The following is a 26,512-nucleotide window of genomic DNA, read 5'->3' on the forward strand; positions in this document are numbered from 1 at the left end:
TGATTGGTCAAAACAAATACGAAAGTCAAACGCCACCTTTTAACCCAGATGTGAGATCGTCTGCCTTCTATAGATATAGACTATAGATATCGATCTGGAATCCAATTTGAGGGACGAGACGAAATGTAACTTGGTCCTCGAATGTCCCTCCTCCTGTTTCGCACGCCGGCCACCCATTCTAAACCCAAGCCGCGTGCCGGCAGACGATCCGCAACGTGAACAGAATCAAATCCCAGGAGGCCGAGCCCGCGAGCCCGCGTGTAAGACCCAGCGGTGGGCCCGCTGACGTGAGTTTGTGGGGCAGCCGTCCATGACAGGGAATCTAGACAAGACATGTTCATTTGTCAGCCCGGGCGCCGATTCGCTGTTCTGCGGGAGTATGGGGGGCGGCGATGATGGTGGCGGTGGTGGTGGTGGTGCTGGGGGGGCTTGTTGGGCCGGGGTACACTTGTAAATGTCAGGGCCAGATGCCTGGCTGGTGGCTGCATTTACATTTCACCCAGGCCCGTGATGAATGATGCTGGGCGGGCGCGCTCCGTGGCTCCATGGCTGCTAATGAGGTCGGGCTCGGTTGGTTCTGCTCTTTGTTAAAGTGTTAAAGTGACGTGCTGGAGGTGCGGGGCTGTGGTAAAGTGTGTTTAAGGCGACCGCTAACGCCCGTCCCTTTAAACACTTTGGGTCGTTAAACAGAGAGAGGTTTGCACGTCTGGAGAGCTGAACCACCCAGGGGCCTGGTTCACCCAATATTTGTTCCTTTTAAAGTTTTAAATTAAGTTCTAAATTGAGTTATAAAAATCCCCCCAAAAAACGAGTGATAATTAAAAGTCATCTTGTTTTTTTTCCAGGGTGCTCACGAAATAAATCAGAGATGTTTGTCTGGAGGCTATTGCCAGCCAATTTATGCAATGATTATGTTGTTAAGTTTAAAGCAATAATTCCCAATAGATAACATTCACATATCGCGCGTATCTCACGACCTCTCACCTCAACTAAAGAAAATGATCAGCGCAGATGCTCGACACCTAAACAGGTGTCTAGCACCTGTTTATTTTGGCTCTATGTTGGTTTAATAATAATTTTGAATCAAATAAAGACAAATAACTGTGTTTTGATGAAAAGTTTTTAAAGGTGGAATTAAAGTATCGCTATTTAAATATCTATATTTTAGGGAGAATTTAAGCCTCAAGAGAGCTCTGAGGTTGAGTTGTATCTGTTGCCCTTTCCGTCGGCGATACTCGAGGTTTAATTTGATTAGACGTCTTAACTTATTCCCATAGGGTTCAGGGGTTAAGAGCCCCGCTTAGAGAAAGGTCAGTGGTGGTCTTGGGTACAAGCGTCTTATCTAACTGGTTATTCATTCATTCCATATTCAAATCTCGTCTCAGTTTGATGGTGTTTTAATTGTGTTCGCCTATTACTACATCCACTCTGTAGCATGTATATCGGTAATGTTATTGATGTTAAAAGTGTAAGTGACCCCCTGTATCAGCTCAATCCCCCCAACCCCGCTCCTCTTCTGCCCTCTAACCGTCGTCTGTTATAATGAGGGATGTTGGATATGAAATGCACAGCATCGGAGGAGCATAACACTCCGTTGGACGCCTCCGTCAACAGCAACCTCTGAGCTCCATACGTCCACACCCACCACACTGCCGGGGTCCCTTCGTCGGGACAACGGAGAGGGTCCTAAAAGGCCCCTCGACATGGTAGGAGGTACACTCCCTGCATTCGGAGCAGAGTGGAACAGTTATTCTCATGGTGTCCCTGAATTACGTTCTTATTTCCGTAACATTGATGAAATGGCACGGATTACATTTCACTGTTGAAGAACATGAAATACATATTACCACGTCTAAAGATATTTTTTGTGATTCACTGACCCTTGAATAGATTTCCTACCTCTAGTGCTGCTTCAGCCAGAGTCGATTCGATTTTCTATTAAAGGGGACTTATTATGCCACCAGGTGTGAGTGTGATTAGCCTTACAAGCCGTTTCGAAAATCGGCCTAATATGACATCACTAGTGGGCGTGTCCACCTAGATCTGTGCTGGATAGATCTATCTACCAGCCTACCCAGTGGACTGAAGTAAACATTGCTCATCTATCCAGCACAGATCTAGGTGGACACACCCACTAGTGATGTCATATTAGGCCGATTTTCGAAACGGCTTGTAAGGCTAATCACATTCACACCTGGTGGTATAATAAGTCCCCTTTAAATATTTTCCACCAAACACATTTTTTTATCTTTTGAATCAACCTCAAACTTTTTTAGCTCTCAAGACTAGTGTATTATCAAACTTTTAAATAACCCCAACGTTATCAGGTCGATCTCTCCTTAGATTAGCCAATCACGATCAAGTAGGAGTGTTCAACGGAACTAGAAACCAGCCCCCCCCCCCCTGTTGTTAACAACAAACCCCCTAGCATTTAACGCTAGCTTTACAAGCTGTTGTTGTGAGGACCCAGGATTACATTTAAGGCTGTTTGGTTGTTTGTTTTGCCCGATCGGGTCAGTCCTAAATGGAAACCCTCTAACCCCTGAGAGAGAGAGAGAGAGAGAGAGAGAGAGAGAGAGAGACGCACAACCCTAACCTTTAGCGGCGTCAGCAAAATTAACTCGGTAACCAAAAAGCAATTAGATTTACTTTCTAAAACGGAAGTCAATTAGCAAAGCTTGTGTGGCTGAACGGGAGAAGGGAACACTGGGGCTGGGGATCGGGTTCCATGGCCAGAGAAGCAAACAGAGAAAAGTGTTGCTAACAAGAAACGCGGCTTTGGTGTTGCCATGGTGACCTCTTCCCCGGCTCTTTGAGCGAAGGGAGACGCGCCAAGGTGCTTTCAACCCACATGGCGTCACCTGACCTTAGCGGCTCTGATGTCACAGACCGTGGCGGGAATGGGAATGGGAAGGGAAAGGGTGGTGAGGGGGGAGGGAAGGGGGTTTCAAACAGTGGATTAGGGCTTGTGATCCGGCTCTGCTGGGTGCAAACACAGACCTCGCCGTCTTTATGGACTCCAACTAGATTTAACTCCGCTCACGCCCGGCACGGCCCAGATGAGATTAGCATGTCTAATGCGGCCGGTCGTTCTGGCTCCTCGCCTCGCTCCGACCGTAATAGTCGCGACGACGGCGGACATTTTATTATTTCTTCTTTTATCCTCTGCCGCCGGAGTGTCATGCGACTGGCAGTTTATTTCAGGACAGGGGGTTGGAAATATCCCACGTCTGGGTCGCCGTCTGGCCTGCTCTCGTACGGCTGCTTCGGTCGGGATGCTGGGGGGGTTGTTTCGGCCGTTGAAAGGACTGATGGGGGTAAAGGGGGGGGGGGGGGGGGGGGGGGTGTGAGGGATGGATGCATCCTTCTTGGGTGACACTGCAGTCCGTTTCTCGGTTTGGGATGTGGCTCTGTCACACCTATGAAACCTTTTTCAGCTTTTTCACCTTTTTTTTTTTTAGCTTTCATCTCGAATGGGTTCAACATAATTCCGGATTTCTTTCCATCCGTCAGTCCCGTCGGGCTCGCTCGTCATCCTCGATGGGCTGATGAGTCGACAAACTACTTCTTTGTTGAACAAGCACATTGTGTCCTGTCATTTCCTCTAGATACTTATTTCCCTATGCTCCTTTGTGCATGGAAATAATTACTTACGTGGTACTTAATACCGCAATCCTCAGATGCTCCGATTAAATAAAGTCCTGCGAGAAAAGCAGTCCAACTACAAGGCTTAGGGTTAGTGTTAGAGTCGGCAGCCCATGACCGCCATACAAGTACATGCTCCTATTGCATATGTGGATGTCAGCAAGTTTGTTCTTCCGCAAACGTAAATACATTACGACAGTGGTCAAAGAGTGTTCTTCGTAAGTGGGTCAAGTGTGTGTGTGTGTGTGTGTGTGTGTGTGTGTGTGTGTGTGTCAGTATAAGTGTTGCCAGTTTGTGAGAAAGGCTTTTAAATCAAATGTATTCTTATTGTCTTAGTTATTCTTCCACCGAGTGTGTCCCTTTTTATTTTCCTGAAGGGACTGGTTATGAAATGGTGTGAGCTTCGTCATGCATAAGGATTGGAGAGTGCAAGTGCCAGCATGAATGCTTAATAGGTGCATTTGAATATGTTTCAGGAGATTGAACACTGACGCTCTGCCGTTTAGACATTTTGAGGTCGAAGGGTTTTCTTTTTCTCGCTTTGATCACCGTAATATTCTATTTGGTTTTACCCGTCTTATTAGTGACATAAGTGCAAACACACTATATATTTATAACAAAACCCAACCCCACATGCAACTAAAAGAGACGATTAATAATCACGCGTATTCAGATACACTGCTCAACCCATGTCGGGACAGAGGCTGAATTAAGAAACATTGTTTAGTGTCCACCCTGACCAGACTGGCCTCAATAGACTCCAGCAGAGTCGTATACAAAGGGAGCCAAAAGTGCAACCATGCTATGTTTATATACCATTGGCTTCGGGCTTCACAGTTTATTGGCCTACATAAGAGCTTAGAGGAGACGCATACATACAGTATATACCTGTTATACGTGGTAGGTAGATATGATGGATTCATAGTGCCTTGGTCACTCAGCAGGTGGGGAGGTTTCTTCTTCCTTCCTTCCTAATTCCAGCGGTTGCTTTACTTGCTGTCACAAACAGCTGTAAGTTAAATGTTCCCTCTCGTTGTTCTTAACTTCGTGGTTTACTGTCTGGTAGTGATCTATTGACCACCAAACCTCACCGTTCGCCAGACAATCTTTCCTCTGCCTTGGTTAGCCTGTTCTATTTTGCCAGATATTCAGACAAACTCCATATTTGATTAGTTTTGTTTTCTACAAATACACAAGGAGAAACGACAAGTTTCTCGACAAGTCGTCGCCCCATTTTGGGATCGATGGGAGCTGAAATCAGGCGGATCGTTCTTCACGAGGGAAGAGCCAATCATATGCAGGGCCATCCTCCAATTTGCGCCCCATGTTTTGCCCGTTGCGGATCAATCGGCTGAAGTTGCGTTCCGCTCGACTTGTTCTTCCCTCGTGGAGGTGGCTCCGCCCACTCTCGGCGGCTGACGCCGAGCTGCACTTGAACTGATTGGTCGTCCGTCACTTAGTCTGCCCTGGTCGCTGGCAGCATGACCTCATGGGGAGAGACCAAAGCGTCATTCCTCAAGGGAAGTGTTATGGTCAGGTTTAGTATATATACACACACTATATCTTATCTCTATATCTGTATCTCTTAATTTCTGTCTCCACTGCTATCACTATTATTGTCTGTCTGTCTGTCTTATCAATCTGTCTGCTTGTCAAACATGGTGAAACGTCTTTTGGGTTTGGGTTTTCATCCATGGAGTCACATTTAGACTGCTCCATATAAACTGGGTAAGATAGAAATTATATTTTTGTTTTCAAAGGTTTCAAATTGATGTTTGACATTCATGAATCCATTTGTGTGTGTGTGTGTGTGTGCGTGTGTGTGTGTTTCTGTTTGTATTTAACTGAGCACGTCCGTGAGAGACAGTGGCTGTTTACACGTTCAGCACAATAATCCAATTATGCTTCTCTCTGATTTAGAAAATGCCCAATTAAGCCCCTGAAATGCCTAGCGAGGGGTTTGGGAAATAAGTGTTCCATTAATAGATACTCATTTCATGCCATGGTGTCTAATTGCAAAATTATTGATTGAAAACCTGCCTTTCTGCACAACTTAATTCATACATCACACATTTATGTAGAAAAGGCTCCAGCTGTATTTTATGGCTGGTTTAGTGTGCTATTTCCACAATTCATTAGCATTATTGTTATTATTGATTAAATATTCGTATTCATCCAACCTTGTTCGGGTCGTGTTGGAGTAGGATCATCGTAGCAAAACATGGTTTTGAGGATGTATGGATGAATATATTAGAATTATTTTAATATTATAATGAAATGAAAGCACTGTTTTGTACCATATTTAAAATCATGAATGAACATAATTAATATCCCTTAAAGGGAACAAAAAATACTTGAATATGACAACATTTGTGATTGTTCAGTGGAATAACAATCACTTTAAGGGTGGAGCTTGCCCTTTTCTTCCGCTCGGTCAGGGGTGGTGGACAAAGACAGACCATTCACATCCTATTTCTTTGTTTCACCAGCCTCAAGCGGTCAAACTCAAGAAAAACTCCCCATGGCTGCCACAGGGACAGGTGGTGATTTGGAGTGAAAAGGCTGGTTGAGAAGAATACAGTTATTCTAGGACAGGAGGGGAAAATGGCGGTCTGCCTTACTTTCAGCCGCTCTCCTCCCCCTGCTCCTTGCTGTCCTACCATGCCAGGCCGCTGTGGTTTTCAACCCTGATTGGCTGCAGTGATTGGTGCTATTTTCAACACTTGGAATGCACGCACGCACACATGCACGACAAACAGACACACACACACACACACACACACACACACACACACACACACACACACACACACACACACACACACACACACACACACACACACACACACACACACACACACACACACACACACACACACACACACACACACACAAACAGAAAAAGAAAAAGGAGCTGAATTTGTGAATGGCTTGCAGAGCACACAGACGGTCTGGGCATATTCCAACTCCACCTCCAGCACCAGCCAGCACCACCTCCACCACCACGACCACCACCCTACTATATGGGGTTTGCAGTTGATAGGGGCAGAGCTGACATTTGGAAGAGAGAGTTCTTCTTTTTATGGAATGGGAAAGGTAGAGATCTCTGTTTTGAGTTGATGTTTCTTTTTTCTGTGTATAGGAGTACGACATGGAATAGTACGTGTCGTGTTGGTTATTTGCAACTCAACTGTCAGAATGTACAGTATATGTGTGTGTGTGTGTGTGTGTTTTTATGTGTCTATGAGTCATAACTGTTCAAGCATGCGTCCAAGGGCTTGCATTGTCTATCCCTTGTGGGTGCGTACCAATGGAACATTAACCCTTTTAGATGCTAAATCATCTCATGCCACGGCTATTGAACAACAATTGGTATGCATCCTGCGCTTTATGTATCTACTTGTGCGTGTGTGTGTTAGTGTGCGTGCATTTGTGCTTGTGTGTGCCCATGCAAGGAGCGCTCTCTCTCCCGTGATCAGTGGCGCTCTAAGTGGACTGGAGCGAGAGTGGAGGCCTTTGATTGAGGCCATCAGAGCGAGGAGAATGACCATTTCCACACCTCCCGGCTCACTTGTTGAGTCCCTGAATGCTTTCCCTCACCGGGTCCAGACTCGGTGCGCGTCCGTTTGTACTTCTCGGGCACCCCAATGCATGTGTGCATTTGCACAGTGATGGTCTACTTTTGTAATAGCCTGAAATCATAGGATAGTAATCATTCATTGTTCTTTCTCTCGCTTTCTCTGTAATCATTGTGGTCTCTGTCCTTGTAGTTGTTTATCCCTCTTGTGTTATGCCACTCTAACCATTTCACACCTTTCATGGTTTCATGGCATCACACACACACACACAGGCGTCACACACGTCCAATGGTGTTATCAGCAGGAGACAACCTTTGGGTGATTAGTAAATGAAAGAAGATTGCTTATGATTAGCAGACGTTAATTAAGTCTGCTTGCCGCCTGGCTGCTCCCAAGCTGACCCAGTCAGCAACATGCAAGTCCTGGAGACGTTTGGTATGCATACGTGTGTGTGTATACCACACTATGTAGTATACGCACAGATGCACACACTTGTCTGCGGTAATTCTCGCCGTGCACTATTTGAACTTGCCCCCCCCCCCCCCCCGATGTGTATTTCCACCGGGCACCACTGAGGCACTCCGGGCGCGGTCGCCAAGTGCCCAGCACTCCCAGCAGCCCCTCTGTGTGTGTGTGTGTGTGTGTGTGTGTGTGTGTGTGTGTGTGTGTGTGTGTGTGTGTGTGTGTGTGTGTGTGTGTGTGTGTGTGTGTGTGTGTGTGTGTGTGTGTGTGAGTCACATGGTGGCTTCCCATTGATATGCATGGATGGAAGGGAGTGCTCTTCAGAGCACAACATTATTAGCATTTGATGGGGGAAAAACTGCAAGGGCTGAACGCAGAAGCTCAGGGCCTCGGGGGAGGAAAATTGTACGTTTGTCCGTTGACGGGAAAACATTTTAATATAAAAGTGCCGGGGAAACGGAAAGGGCAGGGAGAATATACAAGGGGAAGATGGAGAAGAAGGGAGGGGGTGAAAAGGTTTGTTTATCGGCGTCTGCCGCCGCACTGGGGTGAGCTGCCGTTGTCTGTCTCTTTTATAATAATAGCGTAGAGGAGGAGAACGGAGGACAAGGCGAACAACAAAGGAGAAAAAAAACTAAATTGCACAGCGAGCGAAACAAACAAACACAAAAACAAACCACAAACAACGATATCTCTCCGTTAAAATTACAAAAACAAAGCATTGTCCCCTTCGCCGACACGGCGCTCAGGGAATTCTGTCAGACCACGAGAGAGAGAGAGGGAGAGAGAGAGAGAGAGAGAGAGAGAGAGAGAGAGAGAGAGAGAGAGAGAGAGAGATTTCATAAAAAGATACGATACGGAAGAGATTCACCCGGGCCCCAATTTCACAGCGCTCCGACTGCGACCTCGTTCCACATCTGTTCACAGAATTAGCAGGGCGTAACCCTCTAGATTGCACCCGCCGTAGCGAGCGACCCCTGCATGTAACACTGAGCGGATTCAATCCAGGGGGCCCGGTGTGCCCGGGCAGGGGGGGGGGGACACCAACACCAAAACCCTGTTCCCTGCTGGGGATCCCAGCGGGCGTGCTGGAGGGCTGTGAGTTTTATAGACAGATGCTTATGGATGAAGCAAGCGATGCATGCCCCCATTGGTGGCCCTGTGGTCTGTTTACTGCCCCGCACTGAGAATCATGAGGTTACTAATGATAATAGTAGCTGATCTGTTTGCTTTTGTTCTTTGCGATTTGGTAATAATAGTGTCTCGCGCACGTAGACACAAATTTCGAATTTGGAGAGTGTGTGTGCGTGTGTGTGTGTGCGTGTGTGTGTGTGTGTGTGTTTGTGGGTGGATCGTGTGAGGACGTACACAAACGCACACTCTCGTATAAACTATGTCTAGCCTATTCACATGCAGAAACTTATTACAAAGTATAGAGCCACAAGCTTAATGAGAAACATTGACACTTCGATGGAAATAGATGCATTTCAGAGGTTCTTGAACACACACACACACACACACACACACACACACACACACACACACACACACACACACACACACACACACACACACACACACACACACACACACACACACACACACACACACACACTGTCTGATTGCAGCTGTTAAGAAAGGCCCGCTTAGTTAGTTCTGTTATTGCAGACCAGGTGCCTGCCTAACATCTCTTCGTCTGCAACATCTGCTTGTACCCTCTCTGTCTTCTCCCTCATGTCCCCTCTACCTCCTCTCTTTTATCTCTTTCCCTTGCTCACTCTTTAACCCTCTCTCTCTCTCTCTCTCTCTCTCTCTCTCTCTCTCTCTCTCTCTCTCTCTCTCTCTCTCTCTCTCTCTCTCTCTCTCTCTCTCTCTCTCTCTCTCTCTCTCTCTCTCTCTCTCTCTCTCTCCATTATCTCCCTCTCCATACTCCCCCTCGCCTGTCTTTTCCAATGCTATGATACAGATAGTGGATATTGCTTTAATGCCTAATGGATTGTCTAACCAAGGGCTTTGCAATAGTTAAATAAGGAAAACATCGTCTTATCGTGATAGCCTGTTTTATAGTCAAGCTACGCCCTTCAATGATAAAAATACTATGTTTGGAAATGTCAGGGACATTAGTTAGGTAAAAGTAGTCGTAGTCTGATACCATAATTTACATTTCCCTAAACTTCAGTGTCATTCTTTTTGACCGGAAAAAGCAAAAGCAAACCAAGGAGAGGGTGTGTGTGTGTGTGTGTGTGTGTGTGTGTGTGTGTGATATTACACTGTAGTTTTGAATGAAATAAATTGTGGATATTAATTACGTAAATGATTATCTTCTGTCACCGACCCTCTCTCTCTCTTCACTGTCTCTTAAGCCTTTATGTACAAAATCTCTCTAAGATGCAATCAGTTGATGGAAGTACGTGTGTAGTGTGTGTGTGTGTGTGTGTGTGTGTGTGTGTGCGCGTGCGTGTCTGTCCTGAAGGCTGGTTACCCATGGCCCACGCTGAGTTCTGGTTCAACTGCAAAACGCTTAAGTGATGTGTTGGGCTCAGTAACAGTGCCTGGGGGGGGGGATGGAGGGTTGTTCTGGTCCAATGGTGCCGGTAAGCGAAACTGGGGAAAATAACAATAATAAACAATGAGTGTTGTCTGATGATAAAGTACAGCAGTGGATTTTATCGCTCTGACAAAACAAGCTTCTCTCCCAGCTTTTTCATCCTCTCACAGGGTGTGAATGTGTGTTGTGAATGTTGTGTGTGTGTGTGACATCTTTGAACCATATGCTTTTCTTCTTGCAAATATATTTATTTATAAATATGTATATACACATATCATATGTATATTTAGATGAATACTTATATAGACACTCCTTGACTCTGACTCTCTCGCTGTCTCCATCTGTCTTTCTCTGTCTCTCTCGGTTTCTCTTTCGGTTTCTCTCTTTCTTTCTCTGTCTTTCTCTCTCTCTGTCTCTCTGTCTCTTTCTCTGTCCCTCTCGGTTTCTCTCTTTCTTTCTCTGTCTCTGTCTCTCACTTTTTCTCGTTCTCTCTTTTTCTGTCTCTGTGTCTCTCGGTTTCTCTCTCTCTCTCTGTTTCTCGTTCTCTCTGTCTCTGTCTCTCTCTCAATGTGTGTCTCTCTCTCTCTCCCCCCTCAGCCCTGCCAATCCTGGGGTCCAGTGAGGTCCAGGCTCCCGCCCCTCAGACCAAGTCCATGGAGGACATTGAGGAGCTAGCGGCGAGCTACGAGCGGAAACTCATCGAGGTGAGTGACGACCGCTGCCGTTGGGCCGCCCTTCACATGTTCCTCCCGATACGTTTACGATCTTTTCTTTGGTACCGCGTGACAGTATTGTAGTGCGGCCCGAATTAAGGTGTTCACTTTGTGAACAATTTGCAGGATTTTTTTACACAAAATGTAGCAGTTTTTGGGCTTTCGGTGAGGTGTCTGACGAAGTGAGTCGCCAAAACGAACTTTCCTGGCTAAAGATGGATGAGGACATGGACGGAGTTTAAGGCGGAAAGTTTCACTTCTAAAAGTTCTTCAAAGATCTTCTTCAGATCTTTGGTGAAAACAAAAGTAAACCGCTTAGTTATCTAATCAGAATTGAATCAGTACAGAAGTGATTCGTCTTATCACCTCGAAGCAGAAATACCCTAAGAAACGACTGTTTGATATTCAACGTTAAATGTTTGTAACTTTTGCATAACAGAATTACCCCTTGAAAGGAGGACAGATTTCATGGATTACTGTTTGAGTAAAGACTGGACCTTCGGCCATATTTCACACTCTTAGTTTCTCTGAGTGTTTCATAAACTATGTAGACATTAGAAATCAACGGCTTTGAATGTCGAGCTGTTGTGCGTTTTACCTGCGGAAGTCAAGGGGACGGTCTTAAAACTGCATGCAGCAATTTCTAAAACTTTTGTAATTGTGTTTAGAAGCACTCCCTTTCATTTTCACATGTCAATATATTAAACAATCATTAAAGCAAATTGTGTTTTAATTTAAATATACTTCCTACGTGTTGATTCAACATTAATCTCGTGATTTCACATTTAAATATCCATTTTTACAATCTGCTTTCATGAGGAGAAAACCCCTCAGAACAGTTGTAACGGTTTCCGTGGAGAAACGGCACAATGGTGGTGGAGTTCACTATCACTGACCAACCATCAAACATTCTGTGTGAACGCCTGTGATATTTAACTTCCAAACTAGGAGCGGGACGACCTAGTGAACGCACCCAACCAAACTGCCCGGTCATTATCCCCGAGTTGGGGAAACGAGCGTGGTTCCGGGCGCCTGGCAGTGCTTCTCTACTCCTCCATCCAGCAGGTGTTCCTACACAAAAAAACCCGCCAGCCTGTCGAAACAACGGTCGATTGGCTAATGACGGGGTCATATTGGCGCGCGCTCTCGCTGGTAACCAATCACGGAGCAGCAGCAGCTGTAGAACCCAGCTGCTTGCTTATCACCATGTTGTGTTTCCTATTACCATGATTGTTCCCTCCTCGTGGCGAGATGTTCCTCTGGCGTACTATGAGGTTGTCGCTAGAACAGTGGTCGGTTTCCACAATGTTTGTGTGCGTGCCTGTTTTCTTGTGGTGTGGGTGGAGATTTGAAGGGTGGGTGTAGCGGCAGCGGCTGCGGTGTTCAGCATTAATAATTCATCTTGTTTTATATTTCTTTAATAAGAAATAATTCGGGCTGTGTTTGGGGAAAGCCATCTTTTCACTTATTCATTCACATGTATGTGTGATGCATTTTTAATGGCGTTTACTTATTTATTTGTTCATTTGCCGAGCTGTCAGTCTCCATAGCGAGCCCGCCACCGAATGGAACACTTCGGCCGGTTCACCGAGCAGATGCTATGCTAATGCTATGCTAATGCTACACTACGTTACGCCAGGTGCGTGCACCTGCCTCGGTTCCTCACCCGAGTGGGAATAACAGTTGTCTAGCCTTGGGCTCTGGCGGTGGAGGAATTATTTTTTGAAATATAAACAGTAAAAATGGCAAAGAGCGCTAGGCATCCGATTGGTTGATCGAAAGTGCCTCGGCTGCCATTGGCTGGTTGAGAGTACCTCGGCTGTCGTTGGCTGGTGGCGATACAGTGGCGGCTAATGATGTTTTTTCAGGCCTGGAAGCAGGAAACACGACTTAAAAGTGATTTGTTCTCATTACTTGTTGTCTGTACTCTGGTCTCTTCAGCCATCTGCTGAGGCAGGGCTTTTCCTGGTAGTTAGGGGACTCTGTCGCCGTCTCTTTTAGTATGGAGAGATGAGAGGATGTGGGGGAGAGTCCTTAGGAAAGAGGGAATGCCCGCATGTCATGTCTTTGTCGAGTGCTGCGCGTGTTAGCAGCTTATTAATAAGTACCATCACATCTTTTTCTATGGAGATTCAGCAGAACCGCAGTCCAGGTTTCCCCCTGTATTTTTAAACGTACGAATCTGCAAACATTCCGTCTGGAATGTTAAGCGGATAAAGTTGTTCTTTTTACTCTCTCTGTGGTCATAGTTAATTACCGCTTCTCGTGCATTATTTATGCTCTGTCCCATTTGGTTAAAATTGGACGTGGCTTTTTGCAGCTGAATTCGAAGCTGTTTCGTGCCTGTGAGGGGGAAGGTGACTGCAACGGTCCCACCCTAGTGTCGAGGGACAGCCAGGCTCTCCTCACTTTTTACCATTATGGCTGCGTTCCCCATTAAATCCAATAGATGTTTTGCACTGTTTACCTTTTCTCGTGGAATGCCTGAGAAAACATTTGGGAGGGATAGAGGAAGCCAACACAAAGTATGTCTTGCAGTAGCTTTTCCAAATACATCATTAGTCGTTAAAGCCCTCGTGTGTGTGTGGGGGGGAGAAATATCACATTGATAGTGATTGCTTGGAAATACCCTATATGGCCTATATGTGTGTATGAATGTAGGACGGAATGGTCAATATAGTTCTTACGGAGCAAAATCCATGCTTTTTACCCTGCTTACAGTTACTCACTCACTGAGCGGCTACCTTTAAAATAAACAGTATGCAAACCCACACCTTAGGTTGAATCATTTATTCAAATATTAGAGAAAATCGTAGAAGTGTCTGTAAATAATTTCTTCTCTTGCCATGGCCTCTCCACTCATGCAGCCTTTCGCCCTCCCTCCCTTCTTGCGCTCCCCTAGTCTCCCTCCCCTTGCTTCTGTGTGCTCTCTCCACATAACCGTAACAACTCCTCCTTTCTCCTCTTCATCTCTACCCCTCTGCTCTCCTCATCTATCCTCTCCTCTCTCCTCCCCACCCTTTCTCCTCTTCTCTACTTGCCCCCCTCGTCTCTGCTCCCCTCATCTCCTCTTTTCTCCCCACCCCTTCTCCTCTTCTCTCTCCTCCTTTCCTCTCCTCTCTTTTGCCTTCCTCTCCTCTCTCCTGCCCTCCACATCTCTCCCATCTCCTCTTATATCCTCTCCCCTTTTCATCTCTCCTCCCCTCCCCTCTCCTCCCCTCCCCTCTCCTCCCCTTCTCTCCCCTCTTCTCCCCACCCCTTCTCTCCTCCCCTCCGCTCTCCTCCCCACCCCTTCTCTTCTCCTCTCCTCTCTCTTCACCACCCTGTCTCTTCTCTCTCCTCTCCTCCCCGTCTCTTCTCCCCTCCTCTCTCCTCCCCCCCCCCCTTCTCTTCTCCCCTCCTCTCTCCTCTCCTCCCCTTCTCTTCTCCCCTCCTCTCTCCTCTCCTCCCCTTCTCTTCTCCTCTCCTCTCTCCTCTCCTCCCCTTCTCTTCTCCCCTCCTCTCTCCTCTCCTCCCCTTCTCTTCTCCCCTCCTCTCTCCTCTCCTCCCCGTCTCTTCTCCTCTCCTCTCTCCTCTCCTCTCCTGTCAAGGAACAGGACTAGTGGTCCTCAAAGGGTCACGCATGTCTGGTGATATGGATTAACATTATAACTTGATAAATCATTCTCTCAATAGAAAGTTGTAGACAATGGAACATGCCCATCAACAGTTCCAAGAGTTCAAAGGGCCACGTGTGAAATTAGAACGGCATTATTTCTTCGTTCTACTTGTTAAATTATTTTTCTCGTTTCGATCGCGGAATCCATCCATCAGCTCTCCACGTCTGCATTATGCATATTTTACAGTACCTGAGTGCCCACCTGCTGCACCACGGGCGCCTCACAGCGACCTGCCATCGCTGGGCTATACGCTCCGTTTACCACAACAGAGCTAGTGGCCACACCTCCCCCCATGAGGCCCCGCCCCCTCCTCACACCGTGCCTAACGGCCTCGATCGTCCTAACCCAAACCCCCTATAGTCTCTGACAGGTGTACTCTCACGCGTGCTTTCTCTCGCTCTCTCTCTCTCTCATTCCCGCTCTCTCTCTCTCTCTCTCTCTCTCTCTCTCTCTCTCTCTCTCTCTCTCTCTCTCTCTCTCTCTCTCTCTCTCTCTCTCTCTCTCTCTGTCGCTCTGTCGCTCTCGCTCTCTCTGTCGCTCTGTCGCTCTCGCTCTCTCTCGCTCACTTTCTTTCTTACACTTGCACACAAACATTGGGACAGGCCACGCACACTCTTTGCCGCCACCATCTTCCCCTCCAACCGCGCAGTGTGTTGTCAGCATTGTGTTATCAGTGCTGTGTTTCAAGCCTAGGTTATAGTGGTGTATGGGGGGGCAGGTGGTTGCGATAGTAGTGTATGAAGGGGGGGGGGGGGTACTGGTGGTGGTGATAGTGTTGTAGGAGGGTGGGGGGGTAGTGGTTATAGTGGTGTATGAGGGGGGGTGATGGTGGTGGAGGGGGTGTACGGAGGAGAGATATGGGTCAAAACTGTGTAGGTGTCCTGGGGGAAGGATTGCACATCCTTCCTTTGATCCACACTCTCATTAATTACCCATAAACAACATCACGAACAAGAACAACAATTACCAATGAGCCACTAACCCACACACACGCGCGCACACACACGCGCACACACACACAGACGCGCACACACACACACACACACACACACACACACACACACACACACACACACACACACACACACACACACACACACACACACACACACGCACACTAAGTGAGAGCAGGAGGGTTTGGAGTTAGTGAGGGGTAAAGCAGTAATGAGCTGTGGAATGCATAACGCATGTGACTCTTGATCTGTGATGCCGGTGAGAGCGGCTGCATCGTTATTTTCGGGATTGGATTTGGACGCGCTTTGTAGTGGTCCGAAGGTTGTTCCAATAAACACCGGTTCTGCTACCCTTGTTGAAGTTGTTTGGTTAGAATGAGATTTTTTGAGGTTTGTCTTTTTAAAAAAAGCAATAAGTAGACATCACCACCAGGTAGGCGCCGGAAAGTTGTCGATATAACAAATATACTGAAAGGGAGATTGTTTAAGACTCGAGACGAGTAGATTTGCAGTTCAAGTGGTTGAGGGTGAATTCGGTAACAGCCAGACCCTCAAGAAGGGTAAAACAAGATGTTCCCATCCTATACACTGTACTTTAAAACACAGCCGTCATACACTGGTGAGCTGAGTCACTGCTAGGTCTGATGAGATTGTTATGGTCAAATTTAGAATACGGGTACATTCATTAACATCAATTAATCCAATCATAATCATTAAACTTAATTAGCATTGGGGTTAGGGTTGCGGTTAGACGGATAGGATTAGGGGTAAGATTATGTAATTGATATTCTGATACCTAAGACATGTTTTACATTGAGTCCAGCCCTCAATCAAAAGATAAACAGATATATCATTAGAATAGCGTTAGTATATTCAAAATATTTTGCAAGTAAGCCGTGTATAAAGACGGAAACCACAATGTTTGAGTTACATAACCAGAGCGACAATCGACACACTCTTCTGATATTATGCAATTTGCACTCAAACTCTGACTGGCTGTCTGGTTAAGCTGTTGGCCTCTACTGGCCCAGAATATCAAATGTATCCTCGCTTCACCGTCTGTCTGTGCAGACACTGAACTAAGGTCTTCCTAATTTAGTATGCATAACCTTAAAGGATGGATCATTTTCTATGTCTGGCTCCTCAGGCGCATATTATTCAATCTGTCATCAGCATAATACACAAAATAAAACCAAATCGATCAATTTGTTTTCCAAATAAAGTACACAAGCGATTCAATAGGAGGGTATTTGTTTAGCCCTGGATTTCAAATTTCATTGGCCTTTTAACACAACTTTCCAGAACAGTTCTAGCCTGGAGCTCGGGTGTATTTTATTTGAAGATTGTGTATGGGAACCCAGAGGAACCTAAAACTAGCATTGCAGTGTCCATACCCCTGGCATGGAAGCACATTTTAAACACAATGAACGAGTGCCCGGTTCCCTCACCTCACGCTCTGCTCGGAACCCTTTGGCCTGATTACTCGCTTGTGTGCTTGATAAAAAGACACACAAGCACTTGGTGAGCACATTGCATCTCCGAGGGCAATTTAGAAACATGTGGCGCTTAGGATCCAGCAAGTGGACGTTTGTTTCTATCCGTTAGTCATTAACTGGTGGCAAGACCCTGGTCCTAACCACAGGCTCCGGCGGGCACGCTTCCATTTTCTTTTCTCTTGAAACAAGAGCCCTGTCACGTAACAACATTTCATTGAGGGCCGTGCTTCTATTATCTTGTGTCCCTCAGGAGCCGTCAAACATAATAGTGTGTGATTTTAGTATTTTTCTATTGACTTTGGACTGTACATCTCCTCATCTTCTGAATTTGCTTCTTTTAAATTACATTGTTTTTACTCAAGCGCTGATACGTGGAGTTGTGTACTGCAACGAAATCCAGTCTGCATTCTTAGAAAAGCAACCGCACAGAGTTTACGCAGCTTTTGAAACAGACAGTAAAACGTAAATATAAAATATACATAATCAACCATGAGGATGGTTTCATCGTTGTTGTCTTACATTTAGGGCATTTAGCAGACGCTTTTATCCAAAGCGACTGACCTAGTTTAAGGCACACATTGACACACTGACGCCGTCAAGATCAGTTAGGGTGAAGTCTCTTGCTCAGGGACACATCGACACACATCTGGAAGAGAGCCTGGGATAGAACCAGCTACCTTCCGGTTACAAGTCAATCTGCTCTACCTCCTGTGCTAAGCAGACCCACAGTCTTCTTTGTCCCTGTCTCAATAATTACTTCCTTACAATAATCTACCCAAGTAGCTATGCACCTAAAATGTTAGTTTTCTTTGGGGATGCAAACGGCTTGAAGTCAGAGGGGACAGACTGTCGTTGTCGTCATTGTTGTCATCCCTGCATCGGCAGGCAGCGTTGGGAGGGTGGAGCTCTGGCACCACACGGAGAGGGCTATCTTTAATGCCCACTGGGGTGCGGTGGGGTATTTTAGCAAGGATGTTCGGCAACGAGATGAGCCCCTATCATCAGCCACATTAAGTCGTTAACTCCCAGCCCTCTTTTATTTTCTGCCCTTGTTTTTTCTCAGTCCATCTGTCCCCTCTCTCTCTTCCTCTTTCTCCCTCTCCCTCTCTCCCTCCCCTTCTCGATCTCTCTGTCTCATCCTCTCCCTTTCCTCCGCTCTGCCCACTCTCATTCTCAAATATTTTTCCCCAGTGGACTGCACAGCTTGTGATGTCTATATTGGGCTTTGGTGTCTCTCTCCCTCTCCCTCTCCCTCTCTCCCTCACCCTCTCTCCCTTGCTCACTTCACTAATTTCTCTGTGCTGTCTTTCCTGCTATAAGCGGTGGGGGTTCAGTGACTCAGAGTGACGGATCAGGGCACTGAGTGGACCGATGACATCAACCACCAAATCTCTCTCTCGCTCTCTGTCTCACTCGCTCTCTCTCTCTTTGTCCACCCTTTTACACAAACAGGCTTTTATTAGAATGCCACATGTATGGATTATATGAATTTCTTGGTTTCGCTCTCACCTTCCGTCTTTATCTCCGCCTCTCTCCCTCTCTTCACTCTCTGCTCACTCCCTCTGTTTGTTTCTTTTCCACCCACACTACTCTTCCTATGGTCCTCCTCTTCGTCACTCTTCCTCACTTCCTCCCCCTGGCCTCATTACCCCTCGATCCTCGTCATCCCAGCTCGCCCCCTCTAATCACGCTCATTAGGGTCATGGGTCAGCTGGACTCTATCTCTCTCTCTCCCCAGTCTGGTAGTCTCTCTCTCTCTTGGAAAGCTATTGCTTTGCTTGCCATATCCTCCCTCTATCCCTGTCCTCCTGTTCTCACTTCTCCTCTCTCTGTCCCCCACACTCTCTCTCTTTACTTGTCTCTCCCTCCCATCCTCTCTCTCCCTCCCATCCTCGCTCTCCCACCCTCATTCCCTCCCTTCCTCTCCCTCCTTCCCATTCTCCCTCCTTCCCTTCCATCCTTTTCCTCCCTCCCTCTCTTTATCTCCTTCGTACCCCCCTCTCCCCTCTTCTCCATTGCCGCCTCCTTCTCTCTCCTTTACTTTATCTCTCCCTTCCTCTCTCTCCCCTCCCCTCCCTCTCTCTCTTCTGGCTCATTCTCTCACGCGGCACACGACTCTCCGACTCTCGTCTCCCTCTGTATCTCTCTTGATCCCCCTTTTCCTTTCTCTATCCTTCCTCTCTCTCTGCCCGTCTCGTCCTCTGTGTCTCTTCCTCTCTCGCTCTCTTTTTCCCCCGCTCTGTCGTTCCGGGTCTTGGACTCCTGGTATTTTTATACAGGCCATCTTGGCTCGGCAGGACACAGATTGGGTCATCTAGACAGCCGGTCTGCCAGGTCGCTCTGAATAGAGGCAGGCAGAAGGGTGTGTGTGTGTGTGTGTGTGTGTGTGTGTGTGTGTGTGTGTGTGTGCATGGTTATGTTTTTCTTAACTGACTAAATGCCAAAAGAGCGGTGATCTAAGCTCAGACTTCAGCCATATGGACAGGGGAGTCGGTCAGGACAGACACACAGCAATACAGACAGACGGGTGAGCAGGTATAGAGTAAGACTGGCAGGGAGATTGCCAGTGCAAATGATCATCACCTGTGACACAGTGAGGCACGACAGATTGTGCGGAGCTAATGTTCACCGCTCCCCATCCGCGGCCCCGGCATAATACAGCTCGGCTGCATGGGTCATGCGTTCAGTGCATGACCTAATTTGGTCGTGTCAGGTCACTAACTCCTTATCACTCTCTTCATCAACACGGCTTGACGTAAAAATAGATCATTGTAAGGGTTCAGCCATCCCTGGTTCCAACGTCAGAGGGAAACACGGTGAGCATGGACTAGTCAAGCACCTTACCTAAGGTGCTTAACTAGTCTTTTCGATCAATCTATGAAGAATCATGAAAAGAATGGCTCAACTTCAATGGCTCAACTTCAACAGCGTATTTATACTTCAATAATGATACAACAACCGTGTATCACATCCCTGAAAAACACACTCAAAATCTAAAAATCTAGCTTCAGTTTGTTCTCAAAAGTTATACGGCCCCACTAGCAAAATCTTTAAAAGTGGATTTGGTATCCCCCCCCCGAGACAGCGACTTGTATTTAAGCTAGCACGTCGCTAGCGGTCTGACAGCACATTGTTGGATAGCCCGATTTCTAAAACGTTCATGAGGGCTTCTCTATTTCCTTCAAATTCTTTTCAATCTTGTTTGTGTATTTTGTCGGAATTTGTGTTTGTGTCGACATCCCTTTTTCGATCAGGGGTTGGCAAAAATGTTTTCACAGACGGCCTTGATCAATAAAGCTAAGGTTCACACGTTGGAGAATTTATTTGAAACACATATGTGCCTACTTCTTGCCATATTCACCACGGCAAAGGTCTCTGATGACCTGAACACATTGGATTACGTTATTAACATGGCCTCAAAGCAGACGGCTCCACAATCATCAAGATGTTGTATTTCCCATTCCTAAGACCTGCATCACTGACTGAGAAAAATATTAATAGTCAAAGACTAATCATCATGAATGTATACATTTATCAGTAAACATTTTCTGTTCTGCTTGTCTACTTGTGTGGCTGTTTGAGGCTGTTTTTACTTGTTTAGCTAACTCAAACTTTAATACCATTGCCGTACAGACAGAATCACAAAATTACACTGATATTATGTTAATGACTACTTACAACAAATTAAATAACAACTTGTATTATACATGAATGCAATCATTTTTACTTTTCGGTTCTGTTTTACCCGAGTAACTCTATATCTAGCCTGTGAGAAGGACTTATAACTGGGAGATTTTTTATAAACGACCCTATGTGGCATGAAACTCCTCTACCTCTCTTTGAAAGACCCTCAAAGTCTGGTGTCATGTCTGAGGTTGGAACTCGCAGCAGCGAGGCCAGATGTTTACCCCTCAGCTGTGATCTGACACATGACTTCAGGCAGTTCATCACAGAAAGAGTTGATTCGTACACGTACAAAGAGCCAACAAACACCAGCGTCCGTTGTGCTCACTGAAGGGAACACAGTTTCCAAACCTGGGCAGGGCAGCTTTGGAAACTGCAGAGGTTGCCCGGTGTGGATGGAGTGAACCTTTGCTCGAGAGCAGGGTCACAGTGGGTGTCAATCGGTTGTAGCTGGGAATCCAGGGAGACTTTCTGTCGAATGAAAGGGGAGCGGACACCGGCTCCGGTTCTTCTTCATTCTTCTCAAAGACAGAGAAATGCAGGCTTTGTTTCCCTTGCGGGTCGGATTGAGACGGTCCACAGGCCGGTCCCAGGGCATGTACAAACCTGCACATGTCTACTCTGAGAAGCTTAGCGTACGTAAGGCTAATAGCTAGCATCATAATTTGTTTTCTGAGCGTGAGACTAACGGCTGCCTTATTTTCTCAGTGTTTCTTTAGCCGTTTACTGTGATTGCACATCGTGTTTGGTGAGACGCCAGAGTGAGAGCACTATCTCAACACACGGCAGATAACAGCAGCAGGGTGTGTGTGTGTGTCTGTGTCTGTGTGTGTGCGAGCGTGAGTGCGTTTGCTCGAGCGCGTGTGTGTGTGCTGTGATGATGTCTGATTGATGTGAGTGCCGTCGACAGATGACTGATTTGCTGGATTATAACCCTCCATTAGGATGGTTACAAGGATGGGACATCTAACCAGCTTTTTCTGAGAGGGCATGTCCGTAGAAGGCCTGTAGTTGTCCATGGGTCAGCGCAACCCCATCCTCTGCTGCCACAATGCCCTATTACAATCCTCCCTATCCATCCCATAAGTGTATATCCATCGGCCGGCTTATGGTATTATAGTGTGGATGGAGAACGCAGCCAGGAGGTCCTTTCACTCACTGATGTCTTGCCCTACACTTGCCCTCCTCTCATTTCTCCATACGCTACTGTTCATTGATGTATCACGCACTGATACTGTTATATGGTAGATGGCTCACAAAGCACCATTGAATTCCAGACAATCTTTTGAAAGTGGTGGGGAAATCCCTCTGCATGGGTTGTAGGGTTTTGTCGGAATAAAGGGGTCCCAGTTTTGCAATCTAATCCTCTCCGGTTTAAATGTGAGCTTTTGATTTCCTCGGAGGCTGTAACTGTAATGAGGGGTTATATAAATACACTTGCATGCAAGGGGAGCCACCTCAACAGTCTCAACAGAGGGGCTGGACAGCATCTCTGGGGTGGTGTAATGACCCCAAATGCCTGGTCCCCGTGTGTCCACGCACACAAACACACAAACACACACACACACACACACACACACACACACACACACACACACACACACACACACACACACACACACACACACACACACACAGACACACACACACACACACACACACACACACACACACTAACGCACATGCAAATGCACTTAGACAATGGACATACACGCACACAAACAAGCACAAAATCAAAAGACAGGCAAACACACACACACACATAGACTATAGACATACACTTAGACACACATGTGCCCCAAGACACTAGACATCCGTGCAGATGCATGCATGCATGTGTGTGCACGCACACACACTCACTAAGACAAAAGACACTCTCACACACACACACACACACACACACACACACACACACACACACACACACACACACACACACACACACACACACACACACACACACACACACACACACACACACTTTAGCACAGCCAAAGAATGACAAACTGATTAGCTCCCCCCCGTGAAAGAAATTAATTGGGTTCTTTCACGCTTAAAATTAATTCACACATTTTTTTGGGACTGTCCTACTTAATAGTTAATAAGTAGAGTAAAATAAATAGAGGTGAAGAATGTTCTGGGTGTCAGAACAATCGTAAAACATTTAAGCGGCTCTAAGGGAGGCCCAATAGAATTATTCTGTTCCTAGACACACGAGGATACACAAACCTTATTTACGGGTGTGTGTCGGTCAGCCATCAGTGCCTATTGTGGCACTCATCACACCAGCTTGGTAGCTCTCTGTATGATCCCCTCTAGGTCCACATAACCCCAGGTTGGTTCTGGTTAGAACAAAGAAGACAGCCGTTATATCCACACTGGCTAAAGTGGAGAAGAGTGCTTGTTGTCAGAAGTTTGGAGGTAAATTCATTTCCCCTTGTTGATGCTGACGCTGATGTTACCGGACAATCAAAACAGAGTGGTAGCCAAAGTAAATGAATAAACGGTTAGTCTGGAAACCTGGCTGTGGGGTGGGACAATAACAACTATCAACTTCCAACGTATTAGCTTTGCTTATTTGCTGATTAGCTTATCAAGTTTGTTTGTGGCTACGGTCTGGTTCTTTGGAAGCTGTGAGTAAATGTTTGAAATGCCCAGCCATCCACACGAGTTGCACTCTAAACAATAGAAAAGACTTAGACTTTTTAAATTTGATCAATTTAATCAATTAAATTATGAAATAACATATTTACTTTTTACTTACGCTGATGAGGACGAATAATACAACAGCCTTCAATAGCTTCATGGTCGAATACAGTGTGAACAGAGTCATTCCAAAGGAATCGAGAAAACCAATGGAGAAGAGAAACCAAACAAACCATATTTATTTAGTATTTATTTAATTCGCTTTTGGACGAGGCGCGGTAAAGAAGAGACAGAGCCAATCGACAGCATGTCCGTTGTAATGGAGGAGCTGATTAAGATCAATGAGAAAATAGAAAGGAAACGCTGTTCGCTAGACAGGACATTCAAAGATAAAAAAGCAGAAATTGGTTGCTCTTTTGGGAAACAACTGAAAGACAAATTGACATTTGAGGGCGATTCTAGGGTAAAACTAGTGAAACGGAACCAAGATGACATGAAAGCAGAAAGTCCAAAGAAACCCAAGACCGCATTGATCTGGCAATACGGCACCTGTGAGCGTGAATCGATTCAGATGGAAATAAAAAGGTACACCACAAGAGCCGGCCGCATCCAATTCAACCTGACATTTCCCTCATTGTTTCGGGCCTGCCTTTTGACGGGGGTGAGAATGTCATGGAGAGGGAGGAAAAGTTTTTCACTGGGGGTGGGGGGGGGGGGGGTTTGGGGGGCCACAGCTTTACCGGCTATGGTGGTCGTGGTGTGGATGAGACCGAGTGAGATGGGACTGGGTCTGATCAAGGTGGACATGAACACAACAGAAGAAAAAGTGGCAACGCTGCGGCAAAACAAAAACCTTGAGGATAGCGAGACATACAGCAAGGTCTGCCTTAGATGAGATAACATCTGGAAAGGGATTCTTCACAGCTCAGAGGCTAGTTAAACTCTCAGGAGTGGCCGACAGAAGATGGCGGGCAGGGAAGAGAGAGCAGTATTGAACTGCACCTGCAACGACACAGACTGCATCCAATAACCTCTCTTTAGTTCATTGGAACTTAAACGGATGGACAGCCAGCAGCTGTGAGTCAAACACAGTTATTCTGAACGACCTACGACCAGATCGAATCTCATTCAAATGAAACTAATTTAAAAAGAGAGGGCTCTGTTGACATTAAAGGATATGTACGGCATGGTAACAACTGAAAAAAAGCATGTCAATGCCCCACAGGGTACAGGAGCTGTAAGTATTTGTTTTAAGACTGACCTATTAAGCTCATATGATGTTGAGGTGATTGAAGAAACAAGGCGGATGAAACCCTTGGTTTGCAGCTAGTCGGTTTGAGTTTGTGAATTAGCTTTGTAGTGTTTCCACGTTGTCTTCCCCAGAGATATGGCCCTGGGGAGGAGATGCATCCAGTTGCTTTGGTCACTTATAGAGCCAGAAGTATTTCTGTTCTGAGGCGGATGCTGTTTATGATTGCAGAGTCCCAAATAGTATGTATGTAACCTAGATCATTATTTGAAAGAGGTTGAAGAGGTACCACCGAGAGTTGTGTTAGACGACTGTAAATAAACACGGAATCGTGAAGAGAGTTTCTTAGAGACTCCAAATTGTGTCTTAAAAAACGGTGGAATACGCCCGCTTAATGAGCACTTTATTTCAGTATCAACAAAATAAAAAGCGGTCGTACACTATATAGCAACTACTCATGTGTATCTGAAAACATGCACCCGGATCAAGGTGACACAGCAAATCAAATGGTTGAGGCTGCATGGACCTCATTGGGGAGTGTAGTAAATTGCTTCACCATTCTTTGTAATGGAAGTAATGGAATTTTCTGTAGGCTTCGGAACTCAACCGGTCGGTTCTAGAGGGAGAGAGCGATCGACCAACGGAATACTGTAAAAGAAGCGTACGCAGAAAGTTACCCAAGGATTTTTCATTGTTCAGATATGAGACGCTAAGTGCTGACAGACTTGGTCGACAGGCTGCAATTTAGTTTTGCAACATAGGAAGAGCTAGATGGGAGGTCTGGTGAAAACTGTGTAAATTAGTACATGATGGAAAGGGGAAAATAGTCACAGGATAAACAACCTGCTGCCAAATAAAAGAGGGTTGATAAGCAGAGGAAACCGTGTTGGAATAAGGAGCAGCAGGATCATGGTATTCTTTGCATAGCTCAAAACATTCTTATTTAAAATGTAAAGGAAATGGAGGAGATGGGAAGCCACTATTAAGTATTTTCAGGAAAATATCAAAATGCATATGAGACACCATTTCTATAAATATAGATATCGAAGAATGTCTCGATTTAGGAAGAAGTCCAAAAAGTCCTCCGCATTTTCTGAAAATAATAGATAAGGCGCGGACGGAAAGGGTCCATCCCAATGGAAACACGGGGAGAGGGGGGAAATATGGCAAGAGTCTCTTCTCAGATACGTGCAGATTCAGAAAAAAAGACTTTGCTAATCTGTTCTCAATTGACGCTAGAGGTTAGGATGAGGGGTTTTATCAGGAGATGTGTCGACTGAAAAGCCTGAAAAGAAATGTTTGAGGTTCACTTCCAGGGTAATTGAGATCTTAGCGCAAAAACATCTATAGCTGAGGGCCCGAAGGCCATAGACCGGGCAAAAGTTGGGAAAGCCACAGGTAGAGAGGTTAAAGGGGACCTATTATGCTTTTTCGACTTTTATGACCTATAAACGTTGTTATAATGATTTATAGTCATGTTTAACCACACTAAAGTGTCAAATAATGACGTACATGCATTTCAACGTATTCCCTGCTGACAGTCTGGGGTGGCTGTGCAGAGCGCTAAACACTCGGGACAACGTTTGCTATTCACTTGTTCACATTTCCGGGAAATCATCTACGTAGAGGCACTCCTGCCCTGCCCCCATATGCCTGGTCAAATCTGCCCGCACGGGGGTCTTCCGGAAGGTAACCAATCACAACGGAGTGGGGTTGGCAGGAGGGGGGCGAGGGGGCGGAGAAGGACGAAACCGAGCGTTGACAGAGAATGCTGAAAGTGCTGAAAATCTACAATGTTTTTTGTGCTGTGATTCGTGTCAGGTTGCGCTATAGGAGTCATTAATACGAAATTAGGACCAGAAAAGTAGTATAATAGGGG

General features: G+C 46.1%; 1 protein-coding gene across 1 annotated transcript in view; it reads left to right on the top strand.

The window, feature by feature from the left end:
* Window positions 1-26,512, top strand: part of snx29 (sorting nexin 29) — a 106,676-nt gene that overhangs the window by 39,181 nt on the left and 40,983 nt on the right. Inside the window, exon 15 of the mRNA XM_030339681.1 lies at window positions 10,831-10,937. Coding sequence (XP_030195541.1) covers window positions 10,831-10,937 — 107 coding nt within the window. The remainder of the gene's footprint in view (window positions 1-10,830; window positions 10,938-26,512) is intronic.

The sequence above is a fragment of the Gadus morhua genome, chromosome 18, assembly GCF_902167405.1.
Source record: "Gadus morhua chromosome 18, gadMor3.0, whole genome shotgun sequence".
NCBI lineage: Eukaryota > Metazoa > Chordata > Actinopteri > Gadiformes > Gadidae > Gadus > Gadus morhua.